At 34.1% G+C, this 18,868-nt stretch overlaps 1 protein-coding gene across 2 annotated transcripts in view; it reads left to right on the top strand.

The window, feature by feature from the left end:
• The window catches only part of SOX5 (SRY-box transcription factor 5), a 370,984-nt gene that overhangs the window by 179,706 nt on the left and 172,410 nt on the right, over window positions 1–18,868 (top strand). For both annotated transcript variants that reach the window (XM_054591329.1, XM_054591330.1), the window contains one exon: window positions 1,885–1,953. In XM_054591329.1, coding sequence (XP_054447304.1) covers window positions 1,885–1,953 — 69 coding nt within the window. The remainder of the gene's footprint in view (window positions 1–1,884; window positions 1,954–18,868) is intronic.

The following is an 18,868-nucleotide window of genomic DNA, read 5'->3' on the forward strand; positions in this document are numbered from 1 at the left end:
TAACCAAATTATATAAGGCCTGTAGGCATTACATGAGTACTGACCTTTACTCTGAGTGAGACAGTGTTTTTCAATGATGGATAATATGACACAACTTATATTTTCAAAGGATCTCTCCAGATTCTGGTTTATAATAAGTTTTAGGGAACAAGGACAGAAAAAGAAAGAGCAAATAGGAGGCTATCACAAAAATCCAGGCAAGAAGATATGGTAGCTTGCAACGGGAATGAGAGTAGAGAGGCATGAAGTGGTCAGTTTCTTGATAAATTCCTAAGATGCTAATGAGAGGATTTAAATGCCAGCTGAAATATTGGTACGTGGGAGGAAAGAACTGGACTTAAGGAAAAAAGTGATACTCCCTTTTCTACCATATCCTTTCCTATCTTTCTTCCAAAAAATAATTTTTACTGTATTCCTAAGGTAAAGAAAGCATTAAAATAATTATAGTTGTCCCAAAAACCATAAAGGAAATAAAAAGTTCATTACTTAGCCTTGTAGACCCATCCTTTTCATATGGGTTCTTTCATTCATGCTAAAGGACTCTACTTGTATCATATTTATCCTGAATTTTTAGCTTTCTGATACCATATTTAAGGGAATACACTTTTTAATGAAAATGATTATGATAAGGATATGAATCAGAGTTTATTTATAAAAGAATGATGTTAAAATCTCATGAGAAGATAACCTACCCATTATGATACAAAGAAATGTTTAAAATTTTCTTCTCATCTATTCACCCAAGCATTCTTCATCAATTATTCATTCTGTACTCCCTTTACTCCAGGCTTTTTTGCAAATGATGAACAAAATATATATGATCGATAGCATAATATATATTAAGGAAGAAATTGTTATCAGAGCAAATAACGGGGTGACTGTGCTAGCCACTGGCTTAGAAAACATTTCAGATGGCCACATGAAGGGCTAAGTCTGAGTTTAGTTTAGAACCTGTTGAATTTGAAGTCCCTTTGGGAATGTCATTGGATAAATGGCTCTGAGGCTTGAGGCAAAGGTCTAGTCTAGAGAAACAAATTTACAAGCAATTGGCATACATATGGAAGTAAGTATAGAGGGGAAAGAATTGAGTCTAAAATTAAGCTTTATAGAACTATAACATTGGATAAAGCCTCTGAATGTGACAGAGAAGGAAAAGACTGAGAGGCAGGAAGAAAAGCAGCAATATGTGTTGTCCTAGAATCCAAGAAAGAAGGTTGAGGATCACTGAAAACACTTGAGTGTTAACCTCTGATGAGAGGTCAAAAGGTGAAGGCTGAAAAATGCTTCAGAATTTTTTTAAAAATTAAGGTGACTGGTAACTTTATTAAGAATCGTTTTAGTTGAGAATGGGAACAGACAGCAGAATGGGGTGCGTGGAGGGGCTGGCCATTTAGATGTTTTGGGGAAGCAGAAATGAGGACAGAATTTAGCAAGAAACAAACAAACACAAAAACTATAACATCACTAAGAAATAAAGCATCTTATAATACTTTGTGCTACTCTGAACTCATTGATTCCAAAACTCCATTTAATCAATACTTTCTTTCATAAAAAACAGCTGAAAACATCAGAGACAGTCGCTTCTTAACACATTGCCAGGAAGTGGGATTTTTGAAACTAACATTTCAAACTGGATTAGATCATTGCTGTAGTGTTTTAGGGCTTCGTTTGTTCTAGGCCAAAAGAACCATATATGTTCTTAAAGACTGAATGTCTTGTTTGATCCTACTTAAGGATGAATCGCTGGTACCATGGAGACACAAGTACATCTATTTGCATCATCTTAATAATCACTGCCAAATCAAACTTTGAGAAACAGAACATTGGTAATTTCCCCCAGGACTACAATATACTTTAAAATTTTTATGTGCAATTTCTCCACAGATTGCCAGACAACAGCAGCAACTTCTGCAGCAACAACACAAAATCAATTTGCTTCAGCAACAGATCCAGGTCAGAAATCATAATTTCATACATACTTCCAATTTAAAATATTGCATTTCTCATTCTGAGATGGACCTAATGGAAATGGTCTACAAAGTAAAAACAACTTTCAGCATAGTTTGTGGTGCATTGCCTCCTGTGCTATGAGAACGGTGCAAATGGTGGCTCTCTGTCCCAAGGAGCTCCAGTCTTGGCAAGCTGACAGTAATTTTCATCCAGTCTTGAAGGGAAATTAATATTAGAAATGTTTTGTTTTCTCTATGGTTTAATTTTTAAAGGTGCATGAAAGTGTTCTTAATAGGGGAGGTTCTGGGGAACCAAAGCGGAAAGGTGTAGCATGTTTGCATTTAGAGCAGTGATTTTCAACCAGTGGGCCATGAGGATTTTTAAAACATGCAATACCTGACTATTTAGTCAGGGGCACTGACCTCTTTTCCCTTAGATTGTTAAATTAAAAAAAAATGGCGACAGCTAACACAACAATAGCTACCTGATATGAATCAATCAAAAATATACCTATTTTTTTTGTGAGATCGGCAAAGAAAAATATTTTTGGTGTGCTGCAAAATTTTTTTAATTAGTTTTATGTGCCACGAGGTGAAAAAGGTTGAAAATCACTGATTAAGAGCAGTAGCATGAGAATGTTACTGTATGCTCAAGTCATGTGTGATAAAGTTGGAAGTTAGGGATCATATGACTTTGTGTTCAAGTAGAATCCGACCCTTACTGTTGCCAGAAGAAAACAAGACTCAGGGCTCTGTAACTTGATATTTTTTTCTTATGTGGAAATTTGCAATTAGGAGGAGCATCAATAAAGAAGAAATAAAGCAACTGTATTGGTAACAAAAGGAAAAAGTAACTTGGCCAGGGGTGTCCTGTCTCCACCACTCACTAGCTGCACAATCTTTGACAAAATTTGTATCCCTTCCTGAAAATTCCCTTTCTGAAAGCACTTATTTCATAGAGCATTTGTGAAGATTTAATGAAGTCGTGGATGGATTGCTTTACTTCCTAGTGTCAAGACAAACAGAAAGGGCTCAATACACCCTTGCTTTGGCCGTCAAGAAAAGGAACCTAAATTGTGGATCTATGAGTCCAACCCTGTGTAACATCATGGCCATCCAGAAGTAGCTGTTAGATTTGCAGTTAGATTATCTGGGGAGAAACTTACATACTCTTCAAGTTGTATCTTGATAATCCTACATATTTTATTAAATGTGAATATTATAAATGACAGAAGAAAATGGGTCAAAATTATTTCATTCCTTCATGAATCATGTTTAGTCATCTTTGCCAACAAAGTTTATGCCATTTTATCTAATTGGGTCAGGTACTCGGGTTCTTTATGCAGCCTGCAGTGTTTCCTCATTCTCGTTCTCCCTGAGATTTCAGTGCACGGGTCACAGCTGCGGTGAGACAGAAACATCAGTGAGATGATCCAACCCCAAACCTTCACCTTCCTTAACTGTAATGATAAGAAGTACAGTTCTAATGTGATATGATCCATCAATTTATATCTGGAGTGTGGTTGTTCAATGGTTTAAAACTGTTTATGGGATTTCTGTGTTTAGTCTAAGTATGCTGACTTTGAATACAGTTTTAGTGGATAGTACCAGGTTATCTAGATTTAAAATGTGTTTAATTATTGGAAATCTATGGTAATAAAACTCTTCTGGTGATTTCTTATTGTATATAAGATACAATCCCATAATCACAGATACGGCCCTTTGCAAATCTCTTGGTTTCACTGTGCTTTGATGAGGGTACCAATGGTTTTATATTTTTACATTTTTTTATGAAACTGAGAGAGTCCTCTGTTAAGCAGAATTGCAAATTATATCTCAACCCATATTATAAATACGTAGAAGGCGAAGCTTTGTTTTGACCATTTAAATTTGAGCCAACACCTTCAGTTCTTTTTTTTGGAATTACTTCACAATTATGAATACTACATTCATAATGTGGGTTTTAAGCTCTATCATAATGACCAAATGTTGAAATGGATGGAGTCTTGTTCCAGAGCATAGAGCACTCTAATTTATAAGTCAGAGCATTTTGAAAATAAAATGCCTAACAATGATCTGTGCTAGAGAAGCTATGCCTGTAGAGACTGTACTGCGGAGAGCTGAACCCAAAATGGGTGATTTGCCCAAGATCCCATAACCAGTTACAGGCAGAGTGAGGATCAGAGACAAACTTTTCTGACGGGCAATAGAAATTTTGCTATGTATGAGCAATTTATAAGCTTAGAATTTTTATTTGATCAAAATGTTAAGCTGCTGGCTTCCGCTAGTTCATGAAGATGGTAATTTGGGGGAAACATTAAGGGAAATATTGAGATATTATATCTGTGTAGTTGTCCTCTTTCTAGTCTTAGTACTGATAAATGATACTGGCAGAGTCATATTATTTTTAAAAAGATATTTGGGAAGTAGGGAATGTTTTGAGTAAAAAAATAGGTACTGAGCAAGACTGCGCTCTGAAAGAAATTCATTTTCACAGCTTCTAGATTTTCATTAACTAAAAGCATAGTTCTAAAGCATATTTTATAAATCGTTAATTTGGGACAGTCTTACAAGCACTCAGTTATGAAAGTCACAATATATTTAAAATAGTCTATTGAGAGATTGTTCAGACAGTTATGGGAAGCACTAATATAGTGGTATGTGTAGAAATAAAAGATTAAAAAGATAGAATATATCCTGTTTTTCCTCACATAAATCCTTACCATATATTTTCTTAGAATGTTTTTTTTCTTTTTTTTCTCCTTTCCACTTGCTCCTTTCCCTTGGAAGCATAAGAGAAAGAAGAAGAGTAAAAATGAAACCTGCTCTAGTGGAAGACAAATAAAATATATAGCAAATTTTATTATAAAAATGTGTTTTTTCAATGCATATATAGTCAAATGCTCACATAAAAATTTACCAGAGATTAAAATTTCTTTGATATCTGAAAATACTTACATATTTTGAATTAGATTTACTTTTTTTCCCCTTTAAATACGGAGCTTTAAGACCTCGTGGAGATGAACATACCAATTTTTGTTACTCATCTTAATTTCACCTTCTTTGATGTTTTGTTCTATTGTTGCCTTAGATTTTAGAAAACAATATATTCCAGTTCATTTAGTAATAAAATAGTAGACCACAGTGTTTCTAGTCCACAAAAAAAAGAGTCTGCCTTTACAATTTTTGTTTCAACTAAAGTACATAACACTTTAATTTGGTCAAATACTGGTAAAGGCATGCAATACCTTAAAAGGGTTAGACAGATGTGCTAGGGGTTAGATATAAGATAAGAGAGCAAGACAAATTTTCACACTTGATGGTGTGTTTAGAACCTTCCTCAATATTTTTCTCATTCTGTTACTCAGATCTCTTTAAAGAAGAGGTTAATTTAGACATGTTTATTTTAGTTGAAGTATGTAATTTAATGTTTATATGTGTGTATGTGCAGAAACATTCATATATTCTAATGACCCAGTTATTTAAAATTTATTTGGGCCTGTTAATTCTTTTTTGTTCAATGCCAGATAAAAAGAATGGTGGTAGGTTTTACTCTAGTTATATGAAGAGAAAATGCCACATGATTTAGCAAATTAACCAGTTTTAGTTAATACCTTAGGATCAATTATTTATGGTTTTCTCTTTTTAAAAAGCATCCTTAGCTCTAAAATTGCATGATTCTAATTGTATTGAAAACACAGCCTAACCCTGGCTGGTGTGGCTCAGTGGACTGAGTGCCAGCCTGTGAACCAGAGGGTCGCCAGTTTGATTTCTAGTGTAGGGCACATGCCTGGGTTGCAGGCCAGGTCCCCAGCAGGGGGCACACGAAATGCAACCACACATTGATGTTTCTCTCCCTCTGTTTCTCCGTCTCTTTCTCCCTCTCTTCCTTTTTCTAAAAATAAATAAATAAAATCTTAAAAAAAAAAACAAATACACAATTTCTATATTACTTCCTTATAAAGGCTTTATAGAGTTACTGTCATTTTCCAGGTTTACATATAACTCAAGATTAAAAGAAAAATTAGGAAATTTTTCTTTTGTTCTTTGCAACATAATGAATCAATTTATTCTACAAATAAAATCATATCATAATACAAAAAAAATTCCATTATCCCTCTAGAACTTGTTCATTTCTTTATTAGATTCTTAATTTTAGGAACAACAGGAAGTTTGGCTTTATTCCTTTATTTGGCAATATTTTCTTTTAATTGTCCTTTAAAAAAGAATATTTTTGCATTTCTTCTTCCTGAATCTAGCTAAGTTTTAATGCATATTAGTATGTTAGATGAAATGTATGTCACAGAAAAATATCTTTTTAGATTTTTTGAGAGTAATTTTGTTTTTTACTCTATTGCTTCTGCTACAATGACCATTTCTTTCTCAATTTTATTTTCTGACTAATCTATTTTAACATTAAATCAGCTGACTTCTAGTACTGATAGTTGGGTGGTTTATGTTTCCAGCAATGATCCTAGACCAGTGGTTCATCTTGACCTGATTCACTGTTACCAAAACTTTTTAAAGCAAGTGAATATGACCTCTACTGAGCTTCCACTATGGTAATAATCTGAATGTCCCCGGAGACCCAGTTTCCATTTTATCCTGAAGCTCTCTATGGGACAGAATTTCTACAGCTTTGGGCTGGGGAAGCGTGTCCTAGTTTTACAATTTTTGTTCTTTTTAAATAATACGTAATGGAATTTAATATCCTTATTAGCATCTGTTAGGGCCAACTCAACAACTTGCTTTACTATAAAATCCATTTAAGATATTTCTAAGAGCAAATTTTAAGATATTATACTTCTTGTCAAATGAATATTTGTCATGATTCCCATACTAAAAGTTCAGTGTTTGAATTTTCATGAAGAGATTCCTTAAATTTGTTACATTCACCCTTCTGATACACTTTTCCAATAGTTGTTCCTTGTGTTTGCTTGGAGGCAAAGGATTGATATTTAATAACTCCATCATTGTTTCTGATTCATAAATTAAGCATGTTCAGGCCCAGTAATAGTTTTGGGTTGCTGGTTCTGTCTGGTGCTAAAGATAGAGCAAAGAACAAGCCTCTGTTCCTTTGTACTGTTAGTTGGCCAGTGTATATTCCATAGTGTGTAGGAAAGGATTTTGTCCTTTAGGTGATATAAGAATATATCTAACTGTGTGAAATACAATTTTTATTGCATTAAACGCATTAATAAAAGATAAATTGCATTATCTTTTTTTTAAAAAGATAAGAGAGCAGGTTTCCTGGAATTAAATGTACCTGAATTTAGTCTCCACATCTTCACACCTCATCTGCTGTGTGATCTTGGGAAAACTGCTTAATCTCTCTGAGTTTCATTATTCCCATCTGTATAATGGGAATTATAAAACATAAATCACAACTGGTTACTCTGAGGATTAAAATGGATCATGCCTGGCATGTAGTGAGCACACAATGCTAAAAATTTTTGTTTAAGTCATTAGAGCAAAAAACTTGTTCTTTCTGTATTTCTGATGATGGACAATTTAATGAATATTACCAGCAAAAGGAGAATTTCTAGGAAAATATGATTATAATCTACATGGTGGTAGCCACTAAAAACTGTATGTTCAGTGTTCCAAATTCATATGATTTTAGAATTACAAGGGATTTTTAGAAAGCCTTTATTTAAACCTATCTCTCTTTTTGACATTTGTAAACTGAAACCAAGTAAGGTTAGATTTTCCCAAAGTCAACAGAAGTTTTCACTTGTGGAACAATGGCTGGATTCCAAGTTTCTCGAATCTTGGCTCAACTCATTTTTATTTCACTGATATTCTACCATTTAAGGTTTAATGGCCCAAAGTTTTAAAATGAGTTTTCTTTCACTGGGAACTTATCCCTATGAAGCAAAAATACAATTTGACTTATGTACAATTGAATGATTAAGTTGTAGTCATGGGCTCAACCAATTTGTGACAAAGGTTTTATTTTATTGGAGCCAAAGTTCTCTGAGCTTATTAAGAGTTGTGGTAATTCTTGATAAATTATTACGCAGAATGGAATCCATTAAAATATTGTATTGAAAATATAATAACATTAAAGGTGAAATCATAGTACCTGACTGACCTGCTGATTTATGATTTCTTTCTCTGAGTGTGGTAAGTTGGAAACATTTTACCCCCCTCACAAGACCCCACACACATACAGGAGCACAAAGAGATTGCAAAGTAACCTTGTCTATTTAGGAAACTGGAAATGCCAAGAATAAACACCATGCAATTAAGGTAGCATTTCAACCTGAGAAGGAAATGCATTAACTCCTTGAGCTCCAACTAATGCTTTGCCACATGGAATAAAATACAGCACAACTAGAAAGAATATGGTTCTTGACATTCAGATAGATTAGTAGAGGAGAAAAATATGCCGATAGAAGGAAGTAGCTTTATAGATGATTTTCCTCTGTTCCTTGTACTTTGTTGAAGCAGAAAGATAGGTGAGGAGTAGGCAACCTCTTCTAAAAGAGTAGTGATCAGAACTGCGCCTCCAACCTTTCCCTCAGAGGGAACTACTCTTAAACACTTCATGCATTTTTTAAAATACATCTCCTGATGATTACCTAATGATAGTATTTTAGTCATTCATATTATTTCTCTATCCAAACAAGTGTGTCTCTGTATGTGAAGATAGACCAATATGCATATATACTTTTTATTTGTATTGATATAATACATGCCACATGGCTGAAAGAGCAGAGGGGAGTAATGAAATCAACTGTCCAGTGCCCAGGCTGCTATACTGTGCCCAATTCTTCTACTCAGGAGGAATCACTTTAAAATTTTTAAAGTTTTTTTTTTTTTAGTAGACTCTAGTATGTGCATCCAGTGCTATTTCTAATTACCAACATTAAATATTGTTTACTTGGAAACATGACGATTTACTTAGTTTCTGTATTGCCAGCCTCTCATCCCCTTCTGTTCCCCTTCTTTACCTCAAATATATGCCATTCATTTAAGTTCTTCCAATAATTACTTTTAAACTTTAAGTTGTTTACTTATACTGCTTTTCTTGTTCAGTCGCCTATACATAGTGTCTCTTGACATTTGCCTAGTCAGACAAAGATGGCATCTCTCTTCTCTCACTCCTACTTGCCAATTTCCATTATCTCTATGCTTACTCTAAATGTATATGTGTGTATGTATGTATAAGCTTTATCTATAGGTTAAGAATAAAAGTTGAAAAAAATGTTTACGTTAAAATGTCTATGTATTGTTCTCTGAATAGTTTTAATAGGATGCTCCTATTTTCTGTGTAGCTTTGTGCTTTCTAATTGCCTTTATTTATTTTTTTGTCTTCATATTCTTTGCCTTTTTATTTCTATGAATTCTCAGGAATAAATCAACTTTCCAAAATCCCCTTTCCCTTGATATTTGCTTCTCGGCCCTCTGTCCCCCTGCTTTCATGTAGATTGGCTTGTCCTGCTGACATTCTCAAATGTGCATTCCTAACTCTCCAGAGCTCGATTCACTGTTTCCAAAATTATCCTCCTTCTTGACATCTCTCCTTGGTTTGCTCCAGGAACACATCACGGAACTTCCCAAAAGAAAAGGAGGGGCAGGAGGATGCTTAGGATATAAAGTTTCTGGGATAAAAATGTTCAAAATGTATAAATATGTAATAATGTCCCATTTTTACCCACCCCCACTTGATTGGCAGTTTGGCTGTAAATAAAACCAATTTGGAAATCATTTTCTTTATATTTCAAATCCATTGTCATCATCTTCTAGCATCTATGAGAAATATGATGTTGATCTGATCTCTTTATTGGTGGTAGGGACCACTATTTTTCTTCCTGAAAGCTTTTAGTAACTCTTTTTTTGTCTTAATTTTTATTATTGCATAATGAATTAGCACAAATATATCATCTTAAAAACAACATACAATTATCTCACATTTTTTGTGGGCCAGGAATTTAGGCAGCTTATCTGGGCCTCTTCTCCAGGTCGCGTGAGGCTGCAGTCAAGGTGTTGGCCAGGCTATATTCTCACCTCGAGGCTCAGTCTATCTCTTTTACTGTGACATTTGCTAAGATGTGTACAGATATCTTTCATTTATTATGTTGTAAATACCATGAATCTTAGTCTAAAGAGCTATGGTTTTTTGCTCTGCAAAAGACCCTTTCTCTCTCTCTCTCCTTGTTTGTTTGACATCTATCCCTTCTTTTCCAGTTCTCTCTGGATCTTCCATTAGGCAGATATTATATTCTCTGGGTTAATAACTATGTTTCTTGTTGTTCATATTTTTGTCTCTGTTTCTTGATTCATTCTAAGGGATTGCCTAAACTTTATTTTTAAACTTTTTAATTGAATCTAATTTGAGAAATTGCCTTTTTAATTTTCATGAGCTTCTTCTTGTTCCCTGATAACTCTTTTTTTAGGTTATTCTATTCTTGCATAATGGATTGTTTCTCCTTGAATATCTCAGGGTATGCAAATTTGAGGGTGTTTTTAAAAAAATAAACTTTCATTTCCTTAAATTACCTTTTTCTTTATTTTTCAGTTGCTTTTGGTGCTTGTCTTTCAGCTTTAAGTTCCACTTGAATTAAAATGGTTACCTATTGAGATTTAAGAATGAGTTAAGAAAAAAATATATTGGGAACTCTGACTATGAATGAGGCTTATCAACAGGTGGGCACTGCTTAGTGAGAACAGGCAACTGGTCATATATTATGTGAATACTGCATATAAATAAAGCAACATCTTTGTTCTGAGATACCAGTGATCATGCTAGCTATGTTACATTTCCCCCAACTGTTCAATTTCTTTTGAGGGATTGTGATATAGCTGGAATGTAGGTGGACTGATGAGACCCAGTTTCAACTAATACTACTATTTTCAGCCCTAGTCTCACTCCTACCCTCTCTCTCATACCTGAGATTTTAAAGTCCCAAGATGTCTTTTTGTCAGGGGAGGGAGGGAGGGCGAGAGGGGGCAGGAGGGGGGGCAGCGAATAAGCTGAGGGCAAATTAAGCTCCATTTGCACTTAACCCCTTCTGTGAATACTCCACTTTGTTTCACCCACTTCCATCAGTTAAAATTCTACAGTCACTCTTAATCTTCCAGAAATTGGGTCAAGTTTCTTGCCTGGACATCCATCTTTTATTCTTTACTATCTCAAGTGATATAAGTTTATACATTTATTTGTTTTTATCACTTTAATGGTGTCTCGGGAAATAATGGAGATACTCAATACATGCTCAGTCTACCAACTTGGATGGTAAATCAGGGCATCAATTTTTAAATCTTTTTTAAATAAGAGAAAATATTGAAGTCAATAACCAGTGACTGGGAATGAAGTAGTTTTTGTAAAGTGGGTGAGTTATTTTAGAAAAATAAAGTTTGAGGATACAAAACCAAACTGAACAGTTTTAAGATTTATATAATATATAATTTACTTTTAGCTTCCTTGTTGGGAAGATAGTGAGGACAAAGGACATAGATAGACATGGAGAGTTTCTTGATTCTTCCCCTTTTGATAAATTTCTCAAGCAAAATAAGTTTTTATTTATGTAGAATTTTAAACTATGACTTTGACATTTTAAATATTTTAATATTATTATTGAGACCCTAGTTGAAAAAACTATATTTGATGTGATGTTTACAGCAGTTTTTAGAAGCTGTAATCCTGGTTCTATAATTCATTTATCCTGATGTGGGCTCACCATTAAAAACAGAAAGAGTGCATTTTGTGGAAGGAGATTTTTTCCCCATTTTTTATGTGGAATCTTGAATAATCTTCCTCATGGTTTTTCTTTTTTCTGTTTTCCCATTTCTGTGTTGTTTCTGTGTTTCTTCTTTCCAGTCTTTGCAATATGATTTCTGAAGCGAAGTTTGTGTTCCTTTAATTTAATATGGACATTTTGGAATTACCAAAACTAGCCCAGAGAGAAGACTGACAGTAGCACTCCCATGGCTTTGCAGCCTTTTTCCAAACAACATTACCTGTGGAAAAAGTTGAACGCTGTACCACGCTAATGCTCTGCAGTCCATATTTTAATTGATTAACAAAATAAAGTCCACAGTACTTAGACAAAACCCTAGGAATGTAATTATCAAATAGCGGGGAACAAAACAAAGCAGAGCAAATGAATAACAGATCTGAATATATAGGCCAGAAGTCAAAGTGTTAGTCTAAAATGAACCTCTTATATTTCACCTTGGTTTATGAATTAGTGTAGTAAAATAAATGCTGTAGCAATGACTGATCAAAAAAAATCTTTAGAAAGATTTCCTGTCTCCTGTCTTTGAAGAGAGCTGATAAATAGGTAGAAAATTAGGTGCCAATGAAATTAACAGAGTGTTACCATAAAATGAATTATTCTATGAAGAGTAGTTACATCATGAGTTAAGATATGCGTTTCAGACATCCCTAATACGTGGCAAATTTGCTTCAGTCTTCTAATGAGAATACTAATTTCTAGTCAAAGGCTGGTAAATTTTATGTAACCTACAGTCAATGAGGAACTAATTGACTTTTACTGTGTGTGTGTGTGTGTGTGTGTGTGTGTGTGTGTGTGTTTGACTCTATCTTCAGAAAAAAGAAAGACTAACAGTCAATAAAATGGGAAAGGAAAGATGTAGAACATTGTGGTTACCTTTATGACACTAAGATGGTCCCAAGTGTTCCCTGTAAGGGGAGGCAAACATAAAAACTTAAATTACTTCTTCTATGAATATTCCAGAAGGGGTAAATTCACAGTCTTCACTATACTTGAGCTTACAGCAACATGTAATAAAATTGATCACTCCCACTTCCTTGTGACTTTCTTCACTTGGCCTCCAAAAAAGTCACAATCTGCTTTTCTTTTAAACTTTCTGTTCCTCATTCTCAGTCTCATTTGGTGGATTCTTTCCCATTCTTAAAAGGATAATTTGCTGCAATTCTCTAACATCTGACTTCTTTCTCTTTACTTATATCCTAAATGATCTCATCTATTGGCATTATATACTGTCCTAAAGATAATACTCCAGCATTAATCTTTTTATCTTTCATCTCTTTCCTGGACCACAGAGGCCAATATCCAACTACCTTTTTAAATATATAACTAATAGGTACTCAATTTTCATATTTCTGAAACAGAACCTTTATATTTACCGAACAATTTTCCCTGTTTATACAACAATGAATAATATACCACTTGTCTAGTTGCTATTGCCAAAGACCTAGAAGCTATCCTTGAATTCTCTCATTCTTTTACACCTCATGATGAACCCATCAATATTGGTTTTTACTCTCAAAACCTATCAATTGACCAACTTTCTCCCACCATCACTGTAGTCTAAGTCACCATCTTTTCTCATCCTTACTACTGCAGTAGGCTCCTAGCCAACTTGGTCATTCTGTTTCCTGTAGTAACCCCCTAAGTAGAATTTCTACATAGTTGCTAGAGTGCTCTTTTAAATTTAATTGTGCCATAACCGTGTTCAAAATTATGTCATTTGAAATAAATATTCTCACCTTTGTCCACTGAGCTGTACTTCACTGCACTGCTGCCAGTCTCTTAACTCCCATTCCTTCCACCCAAGCAACATGTCCTTCCTGTTTCAAGGACTGTGCCAAGAATGGTCTAGTGCAGAACATTTGCATTCGTCATTCTCATGGCCTGGAATGTTTTCTTCAGGTCAGCATATAACGCAGACACTCACTTTATTCAGGTCTCTCTTCAAATGCCATCCTTCTCAGGGAAACTGACTCTGACAACAAGATCCAAAATTGTCTCTGCATCTCCCATCTTTAACTTATACCCTTACTTTTTTCACAGCACTGATTACACACATATTTACTTGATTTTTGCTATATCCTCTAACCACTACCACAATACACACTGGCAATAAATTCTGTGGGGTCAAAGGTTTTATGTCTTGATCACTAGTGTACTAAAGTACTTATAATAGTTCCTGGCATATAAGAACTTTAAAAGATTTATTGAATGTATGAATGAATGAATCATTAAAGTAAGATCACATTACCTACTCTGTAGTGTGTGTAATAACAAGCTAGACAATAATTTTCTCCAAGGATTCAAATAGATGTTTAGGGAGCCATCAAACTAGATAACCAACATTCTCTGTGCTGTATGTGATTTGTAAAATCATTTTGTACTCGGTACTACACTGGTGAGAAGGAGCAGCCCATTGTTTCTTAAGTGCTCATCACTCTACAGAGGTCATTTCATATAATTATCACAAGGATTCAGATAAGTTATGACATTATCTCCATTTTATGGAACTGAGGAGCGTGCGTGTGGGTTTCTGAAATCCTGACAGTCGAGTACTGTGTAATCTAAAAAGGTGTCTTCTTTCTCTTTCTCCCTAGTGGTGTAGCAATAAGTGATGTAAGTCAGATTATTTCTAAAATAAGAATAATTGATCTTATCAAACTGAATTAATCTCCTAAACTTGCAAATGTTGCAGGAGGGTTTTTTTGTTTTATTTTGTTTTGTTTTAAGTAATTTAATTTTCTTTCTACAGTCAGCGAGGTAAGAGAGTGTTCTTTTATAAGTGAGAGAAGTTAATATTTATAAATGGAGGAAAGATGTGTTTCACCTCAGCAAATGTTGCATATAGCTGATATTCACCTACAAAAAAATGGATGCCATGTTTATAAAAGATACATATCTTTAAAAAGAATTATTTTATGTTGACAATCTTGTTATACTTAAAAAGGAAATTAGAAGAGGTGAACTAATGACCTTTCATAGTATACACATATGTTTAACTAAAAAAGGAAAACTAATAAGCTAATTTTATAACATGCATATATTTAGAGATTTATATTAATGTATGTATATACATACACTCAAGTTTCTGTAATTTTTAAATCATTATTTTACTTCATTTTTTAGTTTATTACCAAGATACGTGTTTGAAAAAGTTTCCTTCTACCATCCCACCTTCTAATTCTGAATACATTTTTTACTCCTACCTCTCTATTCCTTTTCACAACTTTGCCAATACCTGTATCTATGCCTGCTGCTTGACCATCTGACATAGCCTCTAGTCATTTCCTTCACCCTTTTAAATTTTTCTCTCTCTCATAGTCCTTTTCTGGCTAACTTTCCTCCTCTTTCTTTCCATTTTTCAATTGGGTTTTATGTTTTCATTGAATAGAAAGTTGTTCACTAATAAACAAAGTAAGTGGGAAAAAATGTTTTAATATTAAAAGTAAATTATTTGAATACTGTGGGGTGATTCAAGAGGGAGAGAGCAAAAGAAACATAAACAGGCTCGAAGAGAGGTTTCACAGAGTGTTAGTACAATATATTATTGCAATTTTTCCATGATAGAGGGTGTGTTGTCATGAGCACCGTGTCACACAGTCAGAAAAAAAAGAGGGCGCGTGCTGCCGTAAGGTAAATCAAAAGATAACAATAAATTTTTTCTGTTGCCTGGTCTGGAGGTGTTCAGGATGTGTTTTCTTTATATCTTCATCCGCCCCTAATTGAGGATGCTTTAAAATTGAATGACTAGCAGTCAAAACGTGTTTGCTTCAAGCTGAGAAGAAAAATGCTGGTGTCTCCGCTTCTAAACTGATTGCGCTTTGTACACAACTGACAGCTACAGTCACTTTGAGTGACTGATAAGTGGGAAGCTTTGCCACTTATCAAGGAATGCAGGATGAAAAGAAAAGACTGGAGCCGTTTAGATGCTTTGGCATGTTCAAAATAACATCTTACATCAGTCAGACTCAGAAACACTAAAAGACATTTAAAATGAAGTAATGTATATAGAAATGTGGTATATGTGTATGTGTATATGGAGAAGGACAAAAGTTATTCAACAAGCAAATAGCTGCAAAAGGGCAAAAGAATAAGTGTTGTTTGGTGTCAATATTTGTGAAACAAATCAATGGTTAAATAATTTACACATATTCTGATTAAATTTACCCTTACTTTGAAACATCCATATTTAAAATTATATACCTGTAATGCTCCATCCACCTTTGCTTATGTAATCAGCTAGCTTTGACCAAATGATTGCCTTGAAGAACCTGAAAATAAAAATGTCATCTACTTATGTAGTCATTTTCACCCTGAGGAAGAATCCACATTCTCATTCTCTTTTCTGTGTGTAAATATTTAACATTTAAAATATATGTGTAAAATAATCTGTTATATCTAAACACATGACTATATAATACAGTAGGAAGAGATATGTTTCTTTTATTTTTTTAAGATTTATTTATTTATTTTTAGAGTAGGGAAGGGAAGGAGAAAGAGAGAAACATCAATGTGAAAAAGAAACATTGATTGGCTGCCTCTTGCAGGCCCCCCCAACCAGGGAACCAGACCTGCGACCCATGCAGGTGCCCAGACTAGGAATCGAACCAGGAGACTTCTCAGCTAGCAGGACAACACCCAACCCACTGAACCACACCAGTTAGGGCTGTTTCTTTTAATTTTAAACATAATTTTGAGACTATGTTAATGAAAGAATATACAGATTCATTGGACTATACTTTCTACAAATAGAGACTTCTGAAATGACAATTTTGGGGGCTCAGTTATTAGGCTTATATGCATAGTACAGTATATCCTGCTCTTAATTCTCTAGGACATTCATATTTCAGATACTTTGTCTGTTTACTAACAAAAGTTATTTGTTTTTCTACACTTCATAAGTCTCTACTGAGATGCAATATCCTTCCAGTGATTTTAACCCTCCTGCAAATGCCTTGCTTTTTATTTAAATAACTTGTTCTAGTTTGAAAACCCATAAAAACACTTGTTTTTGTTAGACCTGTGTCCCAATTTTAGTTTGGAGATAAAGTCACAATCACCATAGCCAGGGTTAATTCTTCAAGCTTCATTGGCTTGAGGAGGCTACACTTAATGTAGAGTATCTTAATAATTTAAGGAACAGCCAAGTGCATGCTTCAGAGGTGTAATTATGAAACCTGCAACGTATTTCACTCAATTGCTGTAGGATTGACTACTAATGATTACATCATGGTAAAAACTCTTCGGACAATATGGCCCTCAGCCCAGCCTGTGAACTGCTACAAGTCTTTGATGAGATAAGGAGCACGCGAAACCCACTTTATTCAGCTGACATTGTTTCACTGCAAAAGTTTCCTGACGAAGGAAGCAGTTTTCTGATTGGCATCCTAGTCCAAACTCCTGACCTCATCATGGTACTTTGAGTAGTACTGAATGAAAACTCTTTGATCAATAAAATAATATAGAAAATTAAGCTTTAGAGATAACTTAGTCTTTTTGTGTTTTGTACATGGAAAAGACATGGTCCAAAAATGATTAGAGCTATGTCCAGTTCCCATAAGTAATTATATGTAGACCCTGGTCTCTTAGTCCTGGATGACCATATTAAGTAAATCACAAACATTAGCACCCCTGAACGCAAAATGAGCAGCAGTTCTTCAGAACCCATCAAATTGGGTTTATTACTTTATCTGGAATTTGAAACTGATATGAAGTCTTTTGCTAACGAAATTTGCAACAACATTTTAATGTGTCCATAGAAATTTTTAATGACACATTACTTAGGAGAAAACAATTAGAAAATGCTAATCAAATTCTGATTCACTAAAATTATCAGTATATCATTTTGGAAGACATACATGCAAAACTTCCTTAACGTTTATTTCATTGGTTCATGATGGTTCTTATATTTCTTAAGAAAATTACCAGTTTTACAGTGAACGAGTGCCTCTGATTAACCCACTTTAGATCAAAATGTATAACAACATATCATTAGCGTCTATAAACTAACTATAGAAAGCAAAAAATGATGCTCTACTCTGAAAATATAATATTAGATATGCTTTTCCAAGAAAAATGTTCTTTTGATAAACAGCTAAGGCCCTTTTAAAGTAAAACAGTAATATTTTTCAGGACCTCTTTGATTTCTAGATATGTTTTTAAAAACCTAAATTAGGAAATGAGTATTTTGGCAATGGGAAATGTTTCCCCATCATGAAATTTATTTTTCTTTTTCTCCCACTGTAAAATGATGCCCATCCTCAGCCTCCCCATTAGAGTATTTGATATACTTGTATTCTATCCTTTATTGAAAGCTTTATCATCAACCTCCTGTTGTTTTAAAACATCCTCTTTCTGTTTCGTTCTGTAGCAAGTTCTTCATTCATGTAACAAAAGAGAAAAGCAAGGTCTTTTTCTAAAACCTTTATCCCTTAGACATTGAGTGAAGTCTTCTTTTAATTAAAAAAGGCTACTGCTCTTAAATGTATTACAAGCACAATCTTGAGGTGTACAAATACTTCCATGAACACATCACTACTTTAAACTGTCTTCTCTTTTACCTGTCTTCTTCTGCTACCTTATATCTTTTTCTTTTTTGGCACTACCTCTTACACAATTTCTCTCCAATTATTCCCATATTTGTGGCACAAACTTATTCCTAGATATCAACTTAGATTTTAGGAGATAGAACGCAATGCAGAAATTGTCTAACAGATGTTATTTTGTAAATACCTGCTTTAACAATTTGGTACCCTGATAGTATGAAAATGCTAATAATCCTTATAATCATGTGAGAGCTATCTTGTGAATCTTCTCACAGTAGTATCATTATTTTACTTCTGTTATACAGGCACTATAAGTAACAAAGTTAATAACACATGTAAATACAACCTCACTTTGAGTAATGTAGCAATTAGGTTTTAATTCATCTAGTAAATCTATAATCATCCCTATCATAACACAATTTAGGTATCTGGTTCTTTTCTTTTTGCATAGTAATAATCATAAAAATAACATAACAAGGATCTATCACAGGAAAAAAAAGTAAATGATAAAGCAAATCAGTGAACATTCTTTGGTTATTTTTAAAGAAAATTAGGATGGCTGTATTTATGATACATACTAAAGTCCTCTAATGCCTGTATCCTGTCACTTTGCCCATTTGTGAAGGTTATT

This window comes from Pteronotus mesoamericanus, unplaced genomic scaffold (genome assembly GCF_021234165.1).
Source record: "Pteronotus mesoamericanus isolate MK-2021 breed Mesoamerican mustached bat unplaced genomic scaffold, CSHL_Meso_final scaffold_21, whole genome shotgun sequence".
Taxonomy (NCBI): Eukaryota; Metazoa; Chordata; class Mammalia; order Chiroptera; family Mormoopidae; genus Pteronotus; species Pteronotus mesoamericanus.